The 13,224-nt window shown below is 37.7% G+C and overlaps 1 protein-coding gene across 3 annotated transcripts in view; it reads left to right on the top strand.

The window, feature by feature from the left end:
- Positions 1–13,224, top strand: part of erg (ETS transcription factor ERG) — a 49,892-nt gene that overhangs the window by 32,488 nt on the left and 4,180 nt on the right. For 2 of the 3 annotated variants that reach the window (XM_066650658.1, XM_066650656.1), the window contains exons 4-7: positions 7,784–7,987; positions 9,347–9,427; positions 10,634–10,705; positions 13,092–13,154. In XM_066650658.1, the coding sequence (XP_066506755.1) occupies positions 7,784–7,987; positions 9,347–9,427; positions 10,634–10,705; positions 13,092–13,154 (420 nt within the window). The remainder of the gene's footprint in view (positions 1–7,783; positions 7,988–9,346; positions 9,428–10,633; positions 10,706–13,091; positions 13,155–13,224) is intronic. The other variant, XM_066650657.1, reaches the window with a different exon arrangement.

Below are 13,224 nucleotides of genomic sequence, written 5' to 3'. Positions count from 1 at the left end.
GTGTTATTTTTAACTAGTTCTCTATAACCTAAACTCTGGACTGACATTACCCTTGTACTGAGACTGTCACCATCATTCAATTCAAATGTTGATTAATGTTCTCTTGCACAGACAAATGAGGTATTGAAAATTGAGCACACACTTCTGAACTGAAGAACTTTGAGAACTATTGAATAGTGCTGAACAGTGACTGTTAGAGTGAAGCCTTCAGCTGAAATGATAAATATCGAAAACAAGGAGAACAACACTTTTACAGTTATGTTAATTTATGTTATGAGAGATTAATAAAGGGTGGCAGGGTGGTGCAGCAGGTAGTGTCGCAGTCACACAGCTCCAGGGACTTGGAAGTTGTGGGTTCCCGCTCAGGGTGACGGTCTGTGAAGAGTTTGGTGTGTCCCGTGTCAGTGTGGGTTTCCTCCGGTTGCTCCAGTTTCCTTCCACAGTCCAAAAACACACGTTGGTAGATTGGTGACTCAAAAGTGTCTGTAGGAGGGAGTGTATGGGGTCAAAATAGGTTAAAAAAGATTTTGAGTTTGTAAAACAATACTCACCAATGTAACAGACTTTGTAACTGCGTTTGAGCTACTACATACACGTAAAACTATCTAGCGCTATGGTTGACAGCAACAAATCAGTGTTCTGATTGGTTAAACAAACCTCACGATCTGATTGGTCCAGCTAAAGCTTTCCTATTGGTCCGTCAATTGGCCGTCAAAACAGGGTCTTAAATCTGCAACTGCAAAAAGAGATTCGCACACGCAGCAGAGAAGGCGAATGTTTGGATTTTTTCCACCTCATTCAAAAACTCCCACTGTCATATTTGGAACTTTAAAAAGGTTTACTCTTGCACATTTTAAGCCGTTTGAGAAGGTACTGATTCACACATTCACGACATTTGATTTACAAATGCAAATCTTTTTTTACATATTTGTGATTTTAAGTTATTATTATTGTTGTTTTAAATGTGTGCATTCAAATACATTTGTGGATTTTAGTTTTACGTGTATGTAGTTGCTCAAACGCAGTTACAAAGTCTGTTACATTTGTGAGTATTGTTTTACCAACTCAAAACCCATAGGAGTGTGTGAGTGAATGTGGGAATGTGTGTGTGTGTGTTGCCCTGTGAAGGACTGGCGCCCCCTCCAGAGTGTATTAATGCCTTGCGCCCAATAATTCCAGGTAGGCTCTGGACCCACCGCAGCTCTGAACTGGATAAGGGTTACAGATAATGAATGAATGAATGAATGAGATTAATAGCATTATTGTATTATTTTGATGTTCGTGATTAATTAATTAATTTATTCATTGTCTGTATCCAGGAACAGTCTCTTGCAGGGCAACACACACTCACACATTAGGTCTGTCCCAAAACCTAGTGAGCTGCCTAGGTAGGCACTAACTACATAGACAGCTGTTTAAGTTTTTCTAACAGTCATCTGAAGCAGATTATTGAGACGCTGTAGTTAGAAAGCGATTGCCGCTTGTTCCCGCCCACTGCAGACAACCAGTGTTTCTTTACTTCAGCGGCTAGCGTCACCTCAGCGTTTCAGCACGGTGGATTCTACTCTTCCTGTTTTTAATCATGTTTTTAATTACTTTTGCTCTGGGAGAAGAGTGAAATAGATGGGAGTTGTCCTGGTGTTGAATCATGGGATTGTCTTTTGCGGCTGAGGAAGGGTTCGGTATGGAAGCACTTTGAAATATTATCACCTTTGAATACTGAATTTTTTTTGCACTGAAATTATTCATCTGAATATAATTGCTCTTGAATAGAACATGTGAATTTTCAAGAACACGTTTTCACTGTTATTATTCAAGGTTAATAAATTCAGATAAAAAAAAATTCAATCTTAAAAAAATTCAAACAATATATTTCGAAGTTGCTCAAATTCTGTAGACGAAATTCAGATACCAATATACGAGTTACAAAAAAATTCAGAGTACACATCTGGGACACCAAGGATGAGCAATCGATTCATTTGGATTTTCTCTTTCACCTTAAATGCTGCACTAGTCGCCGCTAGGTGGCGAAATACGAACACAACTTCCATATCGTGGAAAAACTACACGTTTAGCTTCCTTCCACGGATATTATCTCTTTATTTTCAATGTGTCTCAAAAATCTGAAAGACTCACTAAAGACACAATGTAACAGACTATTGATATCCTGAAGATGAAGAAATTTTACTGTGGAAAGTTTTTTGTAAGATAAGATATAAGATTAAACTAATCTTATTTAAATTGTATAACTGTTTATATTTTTTCTTTCATAGAAATCACTAAACCATGATCTGGAAGGTTTAGTGGGGCTTGTTATCAAATTAAACCATGGTTATGTAGTTGTAGGGTAAATAGCTTTACTTACAAACAGATACACATACGCTCTCTCTCTCTCTGTCTCTCTCTCTTTATCTCTCTCTTATAAAATGTGAAATAGTATTTGTTACCATACATAAAATACAATATGATTTCACCTCTGACTCATGTCTGCTGTCAAATTATTTGACAGAATAAAGTATCAGTGTGTGTATGTGTGTGTGCATTCATTTGCGTGCATGGGCCAAGTCTTCTTGCATTGAGCAATGAGTTCTGCCCCACACTGCAACTTCCTCCTCAACTGAAGCTGACAGGCACAGTGAGGCGGTGTGTTCAGTGCATCCTGTTTTTGCCGTGTGGATGGACAATGGACGTAGGGGACGCAGGAATGCAGCAAGAGGGCAGGAAACACATCCCTCACAGCACACAACTCAACACTTTTGTAAGCTCTCAACCTCGTAATGGGGCCAGCACACCTCAGTGGGGGCTATCAGTTTTTAATGAAGCCCACTGTGGAAAAAAGTGACTGCCTGAACATTTTGATGTCACTGAATGTCAAATATATCCACAGAAAAGATGTGTTTCAATCTTTTAACTTAATATATGTTACACAAAATTTTGAAGGATGTGTGGTTAGTGATTTGTAACACGGGAGATTATCACATTTTTACAATCAACATTACTAGAAAATAAGTAATGCACCTAAATTAAAATTCTTAGCTAAAAGCGGAACTGGAATTGAAGTCATTTGTAGCCATTAAATAGCATTTGATTAAAATGCTTGTTGTACTCTATGGGCTACAGTGCATACCACAAAATACATTGTATTCAAGACATTATCCAAGGCAATGATTGCCACTATTAGTAAAGATTTAATAAGCATCTTATTCAAAGTTTGTCACAGAAAGCTGTCACATTCTGAGGCTTAAGCTTCAAATTCATTTGGTTTGTTCCACCTTAAATTGTGCAGTAACTGCAGCACTCCTTAAGGTGGAAGCGAATATTTAAATAAATAACTGACCAGTAGAAATGCAACTTCAGCTTGGTTCTACTTTGCACGTCACCATGCATTGTCTGTCTGTTTTTCAGAAATATTTGAACCATTATTAAAACGAAATCTCCAGATGGTGTTACTAAAGGGTACTTTCCTTTCTGCTTCTTTTGTCTGTGTTCTGCTTATCAAGAGGGATGTTGTGTTTTTGTGGTACCAAACCTATAATAGAGAAGTTCTTGGGGGTTGTATCTGATCATATACAGGGGGCATAAATCATGCTCGTTGGTGAAATAATTTAAATAATGGAATAATTTCACAAAGCCAATATTAATCCACTAAAGATAGGGTTATCTGACACTTTTTAAACTTGTGTACTGACAGGCACTGAATATGGGGAGTCAAGCAGTGTTTTAACTTATAGTTAGGCCTATTTAATCTTTGTTATGTATGACTATTTTTGACCATTTTTGATTAATGTTGAGAGAAAATGTTTAGTGGCTGAAATATTGCTGCAACCCTGCTATAAACATTTCAGGAAGAGTATGCAGTTAAGAAAACCAACACATATTATTTCAGAGTTGTGGGAACATGGGAATCCTGTCTGCAGTTTTGCTGTAAATGCTGTACATTATGTTCTGGTTTGTTAGTGATTTACAAATGGAGCTGATGTATATTTGTGCAGTAACGTAGGAGAAGTAGGGTTCTTGGGACAAATTTTGGCACTAGTTTGCTGTAGTCACAAGTAAATGAACCAGTAACTACGTCTCACCTGATACCACCACTATAAGCATAATGTGAGAGCAACTGCAGTATCTCAGTCTGTAGCATTAAAGGCAATGTCTGCAATAGAATTCTGTTCTCTCGTAAGTTTCTGTCAGAAGCTCTGTGTGTTTTAAGCTTGAATTGTATGTTTGAGGGAAAAATGTCTTGTTGAACTTGTCTGTAAGTTTTTTCACTGTTTGAATTACCACAGAAACTTGTTTGTTACTCAAGCACTCTCCCGGAGAGCTAGCACATGGTGAGGAATCATCATCCGCATTTTATAAAAGAGTTTTGTTTTAATTAAAATTGTGAATATCACTTTTAAGTTCTATCCAACTAGTGCCTGTATCTCAACTTAAAACATCTTTTTAATCAGTGACATCAGAAATGCTTGTGTTGTTTGGTTGACATATTTCATTTCAGAGAAGCGAGACAATTGGGCAGAGGAAGTTTACTTCTAGGATATGAAACATTGCCGGAACAAATATATACAAAATTGTCAAAACAAAGATAGTCAGAATCAAAACAAATAATAGTTTTACAACAATATTCAATACAACTTTATTTAAAATACAGCTGATATGCATGACTAAGCAAACAACAAAGGCAAATATTAATAAATAATTAGCTTATGAATAACCAAACCGACAGATACTCTTTTAAAGAAGGATCACAGCAAAATATTTGTCTGGGAAACCTAATAGATAAAATCTTTATTAATGAGAATATTTTAAACATATATATATATATATATATATATATATATATATATATATATATATATATATATATATATTATATATTATATATATATATATATGTGTGTGTGTGTGTGTGTGTGTGTGTGTGTGTACAGTTTTCAGCAGTAATCTGGATAAGTGTGTAGGTGGTTTTCAGTAGGTGTGAGAGCAGGAAAAATGAATGTGAATTTGCAGTCTCTGGCAGATGCTGTTGTTACAGATGTTACAGTTTGAATCATGCACTGTAAAAAAATTAAATGTAAATCTATAGTAATTTACTGGCAGCTGTTCCACCAGTATTTTTTTATTTATTTTTTTGTAACAGTTCTTATACTGTAATAACAAATACAGCACATTACTGTAATCCAAAAATACGTTTTTAATATTGTATTAATTTGTACAATTTTACAGCAGCTAAATGTATATTGAATTTGGGGCTGGACCTTTTTTTTTAAAAAAAGGCAATACTCCACTCTATGAAAGCCTTGTACCCACATTCAGGCTTGTCAATATAAAAGCCCTTGTATGGACTTGTCAAGGCGACACTGTTAAAACAGCTAAAAATATTAATGCAAATGAAAATATAAGAACTTCAGAGCCTCTATCAGTGCACTCTTATAAAACAACTACCTGAACACATTTTGAGCATAAATAAATTAGGATGCAAACACAAGTCAAATTCTTTATGCTACATGTATTTCCTGATGAACAACCAGTGTCTCAGCATCCTTTGCTATTCGCAGTTTCTTATCCTAAGTTACTGTACTTAGAAAATTTTAACATGGGTGTTGGGGAGGAAGGGGGTGCAATATAATTACAGTGAATATGCCCATAACGCTTTTCTGTCCGCAGCAATGTTCCATATTTAATTTAAACAGTAGTTTACTGTAAGAGTTTCCTTGTAAAATTACATCAGTCTTTTTAGTGTGTTACAGTAAATGCAAATGAACTTTAGGAGTCTTGCCCAATTGGTGTAATATGTTGTAGTTACACAAATAGGGAATTGAATCTTAGTTTCCCACTAATCTACTCAGTATTCCTAGTATGACGGTAAAGTCTAACTAGAACTATTAGCTGCTCCTCAATCATCTAACCACTGTGTCATTTGTACACAACCAAAAAATACAGAATTAATAATTCTGCATGATGTATTTCATGTGAAGACAATCATAACAACATAAGTACATTCATATTCTCTACATGTATCTCCTTTGTAAAACCATCTCAAAAGCTTTTAGGTTCTTTTGCTGTGTGAGCCGTGTAAGCTGCTTTAAAAAAAAGGAGTGAAATTAGTGAAAGTGCTAACACATTTGCATTTCATATACCCTTGCTTTGCTAAGACTGTGACAATGAAAACAACACAGCTTTGTTTTATGTGTTTAAGCAACTGAGAAAAAACATACTGCTGTGGGGTGCTGAGTCATTAGATGGAGAATGAAATTATAGTTCAGAGAAAGAGAGAATCATCTAAGTGAACAATGTAATGAGCAATTTAGTAATTCGTTCCCTCAATTTAGTAATCCATTCCCTCAATTTAGTAATCCCTTCCCTCAATTTAGTAATCCATTCCCTCAATTTAGTAATCCATTCCCTCAATTTAATAATCCATTCCCTCAATTTAATAATCCGTTCCCTCAATTTAGTAATCCGTTCCCTCAGTTTAGTAATCCATTCCCTCAATTTAGTAATCCATTCCCTCAATTTAGTAATCCGTTCCCTCAATTTAGTAATCCGTTCCCTCAATTTAGTAATTCATTCCCTTAATTTAGTAATCCGTTCCCTCAATTTAGTAATCCATTCCCTCAATTTAATAATCCATTCCCTCAATTTAATAATCCGTTCCCTCAATTTAGTAATCCATTCCCTCAATTTAGTAATCCGTTCCCTCAATTTAGTAATCCATTCCCTCAATTTAGTAATCCGTTCCCTCAATTTAGTAATCCGTTCCCTCAATTTAGTAATCTATTCCCTCAATTTAGTAATCCATTCCCTCAATTTAATAATCCGTTCCCTCAATTTAGTAATCCATTCCCTCAATTTAGTAATCCATTCCCTCAATTTAGTAATCCGTTCCCTCAATTTAGTAATCCGTTCCCTCAATTTAGTAATCTATTCCCTCAATTTAGTAATCCGTTCCCTCAATTTAGTAATCTATTCCCTCAATTTAGTAATCCATTCCCTTAATTTAATAATCCATTCCCTCAATTTAGTAATCCATTTAGATAATGTTTTAAGGAATTTGACCAGGACGTATGTCCAATGGAGGGTCTAACTAGTGTGCTGTGCAAGAAAATCCATGGAAAAATTATGGTACCATTTTATAATAAGGCTACACTTATAAATCATCTACAATTTGTTTATAGATTGTAATTAAATAAGTTGTAAAGGCATTAAATGACATACATAGAAAGACAAATACATAGAAAGAGTAACCTGTTTTTTGAATAGTGAACCCACATCCATCCACTAAATAGTGAACCTACACCCATCTAAACTGTTACAACTCAGATCTTGAAGAGTACTGACCGTACAGCTTTTAAACCATTTATAAACTTTGATAAGTATAGTATTATTTTAAAGTGGTCCCACAATTATAAACACAAAGCCAAGGGAACATAAAGTGAGCACTGCTGCCCCTGCTCATGCCCTGTGCATTTTCATCACTGATGTTTATTATTAGTTTTGACAGAGTGATAGCACACAAATTCATAAAAAGGAAAATTGATTTAAAGTCCATGAAGAAAATTATTATTATTGCCAAGGAGTACTTTTCAAGCAAAGCCAACTGTCAAATGAACTTGTGATTGTTTGGGTGACAGATAAATCATGTTACTTAGTAGTAACTGCACTTAAGTTCATACTGCAGTCATCTTGAAGCCAGACCTAGTGGTGAAACAGCTGTGAACACATGAGAGGAGAATGAATGAACAGATGAGTGATGGTATAGTGATTCTGTTATATGTCTTTGCAGACCCCACACTGTGGTCAGCGGATCATGTACGTCAGTGGCTGGAGTGGGCAGTGAGGGAGTACGGCCTGCTGGAGGTGGACGTGTCTCTCTTCCACAGCATTGATGGGAAGGAGCTGTGTAAGATGAGCAAAGAGGACTTTCAGCGTCTCACACCCAGCTACAACGCTGATATCTTACTCTCTCACCTTCACTACCTGCGCGAGAGTGAGTGTCACAAACACATAGCTAAAATACTGACACCTTATTGTCTCAACGGCAATTCCTGCACACGCACACACATACACACACTCATGGGCAGAGATACAGAGTATTGGCTCTTTAGAGTATTGCATGTATGTTCATTTTATTATTACAATTTGACCTGAATTCCTTCTGAGTCTGAATATATTCAGAATACTGTGGCATCACTAGGTTATGCTGAATGTATATGTTGATTTGATTCAGTTCCCAATGAGCTGGGCTTCAGTGCAAGTTTTGCAATGTGTTTACAGGAACTGTGCAGACCTTTAGATAAAATGAGAAGAGATGTTTCAGCTCTCAGTGTTTTTATAGAGATGAGAGGAACTGCAATATCTATGCTTTAAACAGATATAGTGAGAGTTGGAGTAAAAACTGAGGGGGAAAAAGAAAGAAAGAAAGAAAGAAAGATAAAAACTAAATAAAACATGGAACAGGGAGGGTATGACAGAGAACCCTAAAGAGAGCTGTATTCAGACATCCTCCATCTTTCTCCATCACGTAATCTCTCTCTCTCTCTCTCTCTCTCTCTCTCTGCCTCTCTCTCTCTCTCTCTCTCTCTCTCTCTCTCTCTCTCTGCCTCACTCTCTCTCTCTCTCTCTCTCTCTCTCTCTCTGCCTCTCTCTCTCTCTCTCTCTCTCTCTCTCTCTCTCTCTCGCTCTCTGCTGGGAAGGGGAGTAAGTGATGGGAAAGAGAGGAATGCTTCTTTATTTCTATCCTTGCATTTTTTCTCTGTGTCTTTGGCCACAAAGCACAGTCCATGGTAGTCACAAGCAAAATCACACACACACACACACATACACACACACACGCACACACACACACACACACACATTCTCTTTCTAACCGAATGTATTTAAGGGACAAGATTGCTGCACGTTTTTAACTCAGTGAATTGAGTAAATATTTCTGTTAAAGGCTCTGTGATAGCATGTGCCATACTTACACCAGGAGCTTTATTTTTGGTCCCCTTTATCTTCATTCCTCATTCTTTCTCTCCTTTCTTTCTCTCTATTCCTTCACTTTCTCACATTCTCCTTCAGTCCGCTCTCTCTCTCTCTCTCTCTCTCTCTCTCTCTCTCTCTCTCTCTCTCTCTCTCTCTCTCTTGCTCCTTCTCTCTGTTGCCCATCATTTTCTTATTTTATTTCTTTCTCTCTCTCTCTCTCTCTCTCTCTCTCTCTCTCTCTCTCTCTCTCTCTCTCTCTCTCTCTCTCTCTCTTTCTCTCTCTCTCTCTCTGATCACACTAAAGGATGTTTTTGAACTTTTTTTTTTTAACAAATTTCATGTTTGTCACTCCCTTCTTTCAAAATGTTTTCTTTCTCAGCTCCACTTCCCCACTTGACTTCAGACGATGTTGACAAAGCCTTGCAAAACTCGCCGCGGTTAATGCATGCCCGTAACACAGGTAAGCAGCACCCCTCGCATCCCTGCAGCCTCCTTAGCCCCTCACCTGCATTGTTCCCAGCCCTGACCGGCAGTCCTAATGCTTCTCGCCTCAACCAAGAGACTGTGATATTAAAGCTGCTCTAAACAGTTCTGATCCACCAGGGGGCACCACTGAGTACATACAACACATCATACAATGCAGCTCTAGTCCCAAATGGAGCCTTATGCCCTGCAGTCCTTCTCAAAGCCAGCAACAGGCTGAAAACTAGGCTTTGCGCGCATGTGAGCATTTGTGACAGACTTAAACAAAAATGCATTTGTTTTTACGTCTTAGTATTGTTCTGTGGGTCAGACAGTTGTAAATAAAATTGTTTTATTTTATTATCCTCCTCACTGAAGGCCACGTCGAGGTGCATTTTGATAAGCAAAATAAGAAATAAGAGGCCCTACATCCTCTCAGCCCTTGCCTGTATGTGCAGTGGTGGTCTGTTGAACCACAATGAGTTATTTTACACCGTGCTTTAATGGCACTCATTTGCACAGTCTGCTGCTTCTTATAAATGTGGAGATAAAACAACATTCTCTTCCCATTTTTACCTGGTGGCTGGTAACTGCATAGAGCAGCTTTAATCTGATCCTGCGTCTCTTCCAGTTTTGGACTTTAAGGTGCATGCTTTCTTGTAGTCTAGTCTTTTCTTTTTTGTATTCACCTATCATTTTACATTTATGTAAATAATATAGAGACCACAAATCATTTGCAACCAGCAAATACTGAAAAATGGAAAATGGGACAAAACACATTTCTACACTTACATAGAGAGAAATTGATTCCCACCAAACATGCCAAACTGGAGGGGATAACATTTTTATCATAGTACCAGCTTGAGATCAGCAACCGCCTTCTAAGAATAAACTTCTGAGATGTGGGGGGAAAAACCCCGGCAGAGTTCTTTAGGTCTCCTGAAAATGAAGGTAAAATGTGTCAACACTAAATTCTTAAATTTCACATAGTTAGTTGTTTCCAGCTTTTTGTTTCATTTTTTTATCAGGCACTAAAAAATATACAAGTTAATGGCTTATATGCATTGGCTTGACAACAAACAAATGGTCTCTGAGTTGCTCATTTACAGTAAACTGATACAGTTATTGTTACAATGCATTAAGTGTTATGTGTAGGAAGGCATTCATTTTCATTTGAATTAATTAATATTATATTCTTCTTCAGGAGGCGCAAGCTTCATCTTCCCCAATGCCCCCGTCTACCCTCCTGACACCTCCCGAGCTCCTGCCAGACCGGGTGAGTCTCCTTCCACACTAGTGTTAAAGAAATGTTACAAACCGGATTCTAATAAAGTTGGGACACTAAACAAATTGTGAATAAAAACTGAATGCAATGATGTGGAGATGGCAAATGTCAATATTTTATTCGTAATAGAACATACATGACAGATCAAAAGTTTAATCTGAGTAAATGTAATATTTTAAAGGAAAAATATGTTGATTCAAAATTTCACAGCGTGAATAAATCCCAAAAAAGTTGGGACAAGTAGCAATAAGTGGCTGGAAAAAGGAAATTGAGCATATAACGAACAGCTGGAAGACCAATTAACACTAATTAGGTCAATTGACAACATGATTGGGTATAAAAAGAGCTTCTCAGAGTGTCAGTGTCTCTCTGAAGCCACGATGGTAAAAGGATCACCAATTCCACCATTGTTGTGCAGAAAGATAGTGCAGCAATACCAGAATGGTGTTACCCAGCGTAAAATAGCAAAGACTTTTAAATTATCATCATCAACCGTCCATAACATCATCAAAAGATTCAGAGAATCTGGAACAATTGCTGTGCATAAGGGTCAAGGCCGTAAAACTCTACTGGATGCTCGTGATCTCCGGGCCCTTAAACGTCACAGCACCTCAAACAGGAATGCCACTGTCAGGGAAATAACAGAATGGGCTCAGGGATACTTCCAGAAAGCATTGTCAGTGAACACAATCCACCGTGCCATCCGCCGTTGCCAGCTGAAACTCTACAGTGCAAAGAGGAAGCCATTTCTAAGCAAGCTCCACAAGCTCAGACGTTTGCACTGGGCCAGGGGTCTTTTTAAAATGGAGTGTGGCAAAATGGAAGACTGTTCTGTGGTCAGATGAGTCACGATTTGAAGTTCTTTATGGAACACTGGGACGCCATGTCATCCGGACCAGAGAGGACAAGGATAACCCAAGTTGTTATCAATGCTCTGTTCAGAAGCCTGCATCACTGATGGTATTGGGTTGCATGAGTGCTTGTGGCATGGGCAGCTTGCATGTCTGGAAAGGCACCATTAATGCAGAGAACTATGTTCAGGTTCTAGAACAACATATGCTCCCATCTAGACGTCATCTCTTTCAGGGAAGACCCTGCATTTTTCAACAAGATAATGTCAGACCACATTCTGCAGCAATCACAACATCATGGCTACGTAGGAGAAGGATCTGGGTACTGAAATGGCCAGCCTGCAGTCCAGATCTTTCACCTATAGAGAACATTAAGCGCATCATAAAGAGGAAGGTGCGACAAAGAAGGCCCAAGATGATTGAACAGTTAGAGGCTTGTATTAGACATGAATGGGAGAGCATTCCTATTTCTAAACTTGAGAAACTGGTCTCCTCTGTCCCCAGACGTCTGAGTGTTGTAAGAAGAAGGGGGATGCCACACAGTGGTAAAAAATGGCCTTGTCCCAACTTTTTTGGGATTTGTTGATGCCATGAAATTTTGAAACAACATATTTTTCACTTAAAATGATCCGTTCTCTCAGTTTAAACTTTTGATCTGTGATTTGTGTTCTATTCTGAATAAAATATTAGGTGTTGGCACTTCCACATCATTGCATTTAGTTTTTATTCACAATTTGTTTAGTGTCCCAACTTTTTTGGAATCCGGTTTGTATATTACAATGTGATATTATTGGATGAGACAGTTGATATTTCAGAAGAAGTTGCAAATCTAAGCGTTTCTCTGGTAAAAGGGTACTGTGAATTTTTAAACATTGCTGTGTTTACCCTCAGTGTGGGGAATGGCGTTCCGCTGCTCCTTATTTTAACCACAGAGGTCAACCACTGAAACTAACCCAGCCCTCAACTTACACAAACACACACACATGTTCACTGCTTATGTCCACCCACATACACACACACACACACATATTGATACTGTACACATATTGTACACCCCTCTCTAGTGGACATTGTGTGAACTGCACGTAGTGTTTTTGTTTAAAAAGAGATGCACACAAATATAAAAACACAATCTGAAGCACTCACTCATAATGCATATTATCAGGTTTACCTCCTATAAACTTTATTTATTGACAGTTTTCCTTATGATGCTGCACCATTTCTCTTCCATCCATCCATCCCTCCATCAGTGTAAGAACCCTCTATAGGAACACCTCAGAGATTTGCTGCTCAGTATCCACATTAAGGGAGATATATTTGAGTGGAGCATACTGAGCTCATATGAATGTGTTAGTGATGGTCCTAGTGTGGTTCATTTCTATCAATGAATGTGTGAAAGGAGGCTGATTCTATTCAGCTGCAATCAGTAATTGCAAAACTGAAAAGTGCACCTACATTGTTGGTCTCACACCTAGAAATGACTACTGTGAATATATATATTTAATGTATATAATTTTCTATTTTAGATTTGGCTTATGAAGCTGCCAGACGATCAGCATGGCCACCTCAATCAGCGTCGGTCAATAAAGGTAAAAAAAACTCCAAAGTGTTGTCTATGTGGTCTGATATATATATATATATATTACATGCTGTTTTGAT

The sequence above is a fragment of the Hoplias malabaricus genome, chromosome 18, assembly GCF_029633855.1.
Source record: "Hoplias malabaricus isolate fHopMal1 chromosome 18, fHopMal1.hap1, whole genome shotgun sequence".
In the NCBI taxonomy this organism is placed as follows: domain Eukaryota; kingdom Metazoa; phylum Chordata; class Actinopteri; order Characiformes; family Erythrinidae; genus Hoplias; species Hoplias malabaricus.
Note: the sequence above shows the minus strand (reverse complement) of the source record. Positions and strands in the feature narration are given on the sequence as shown.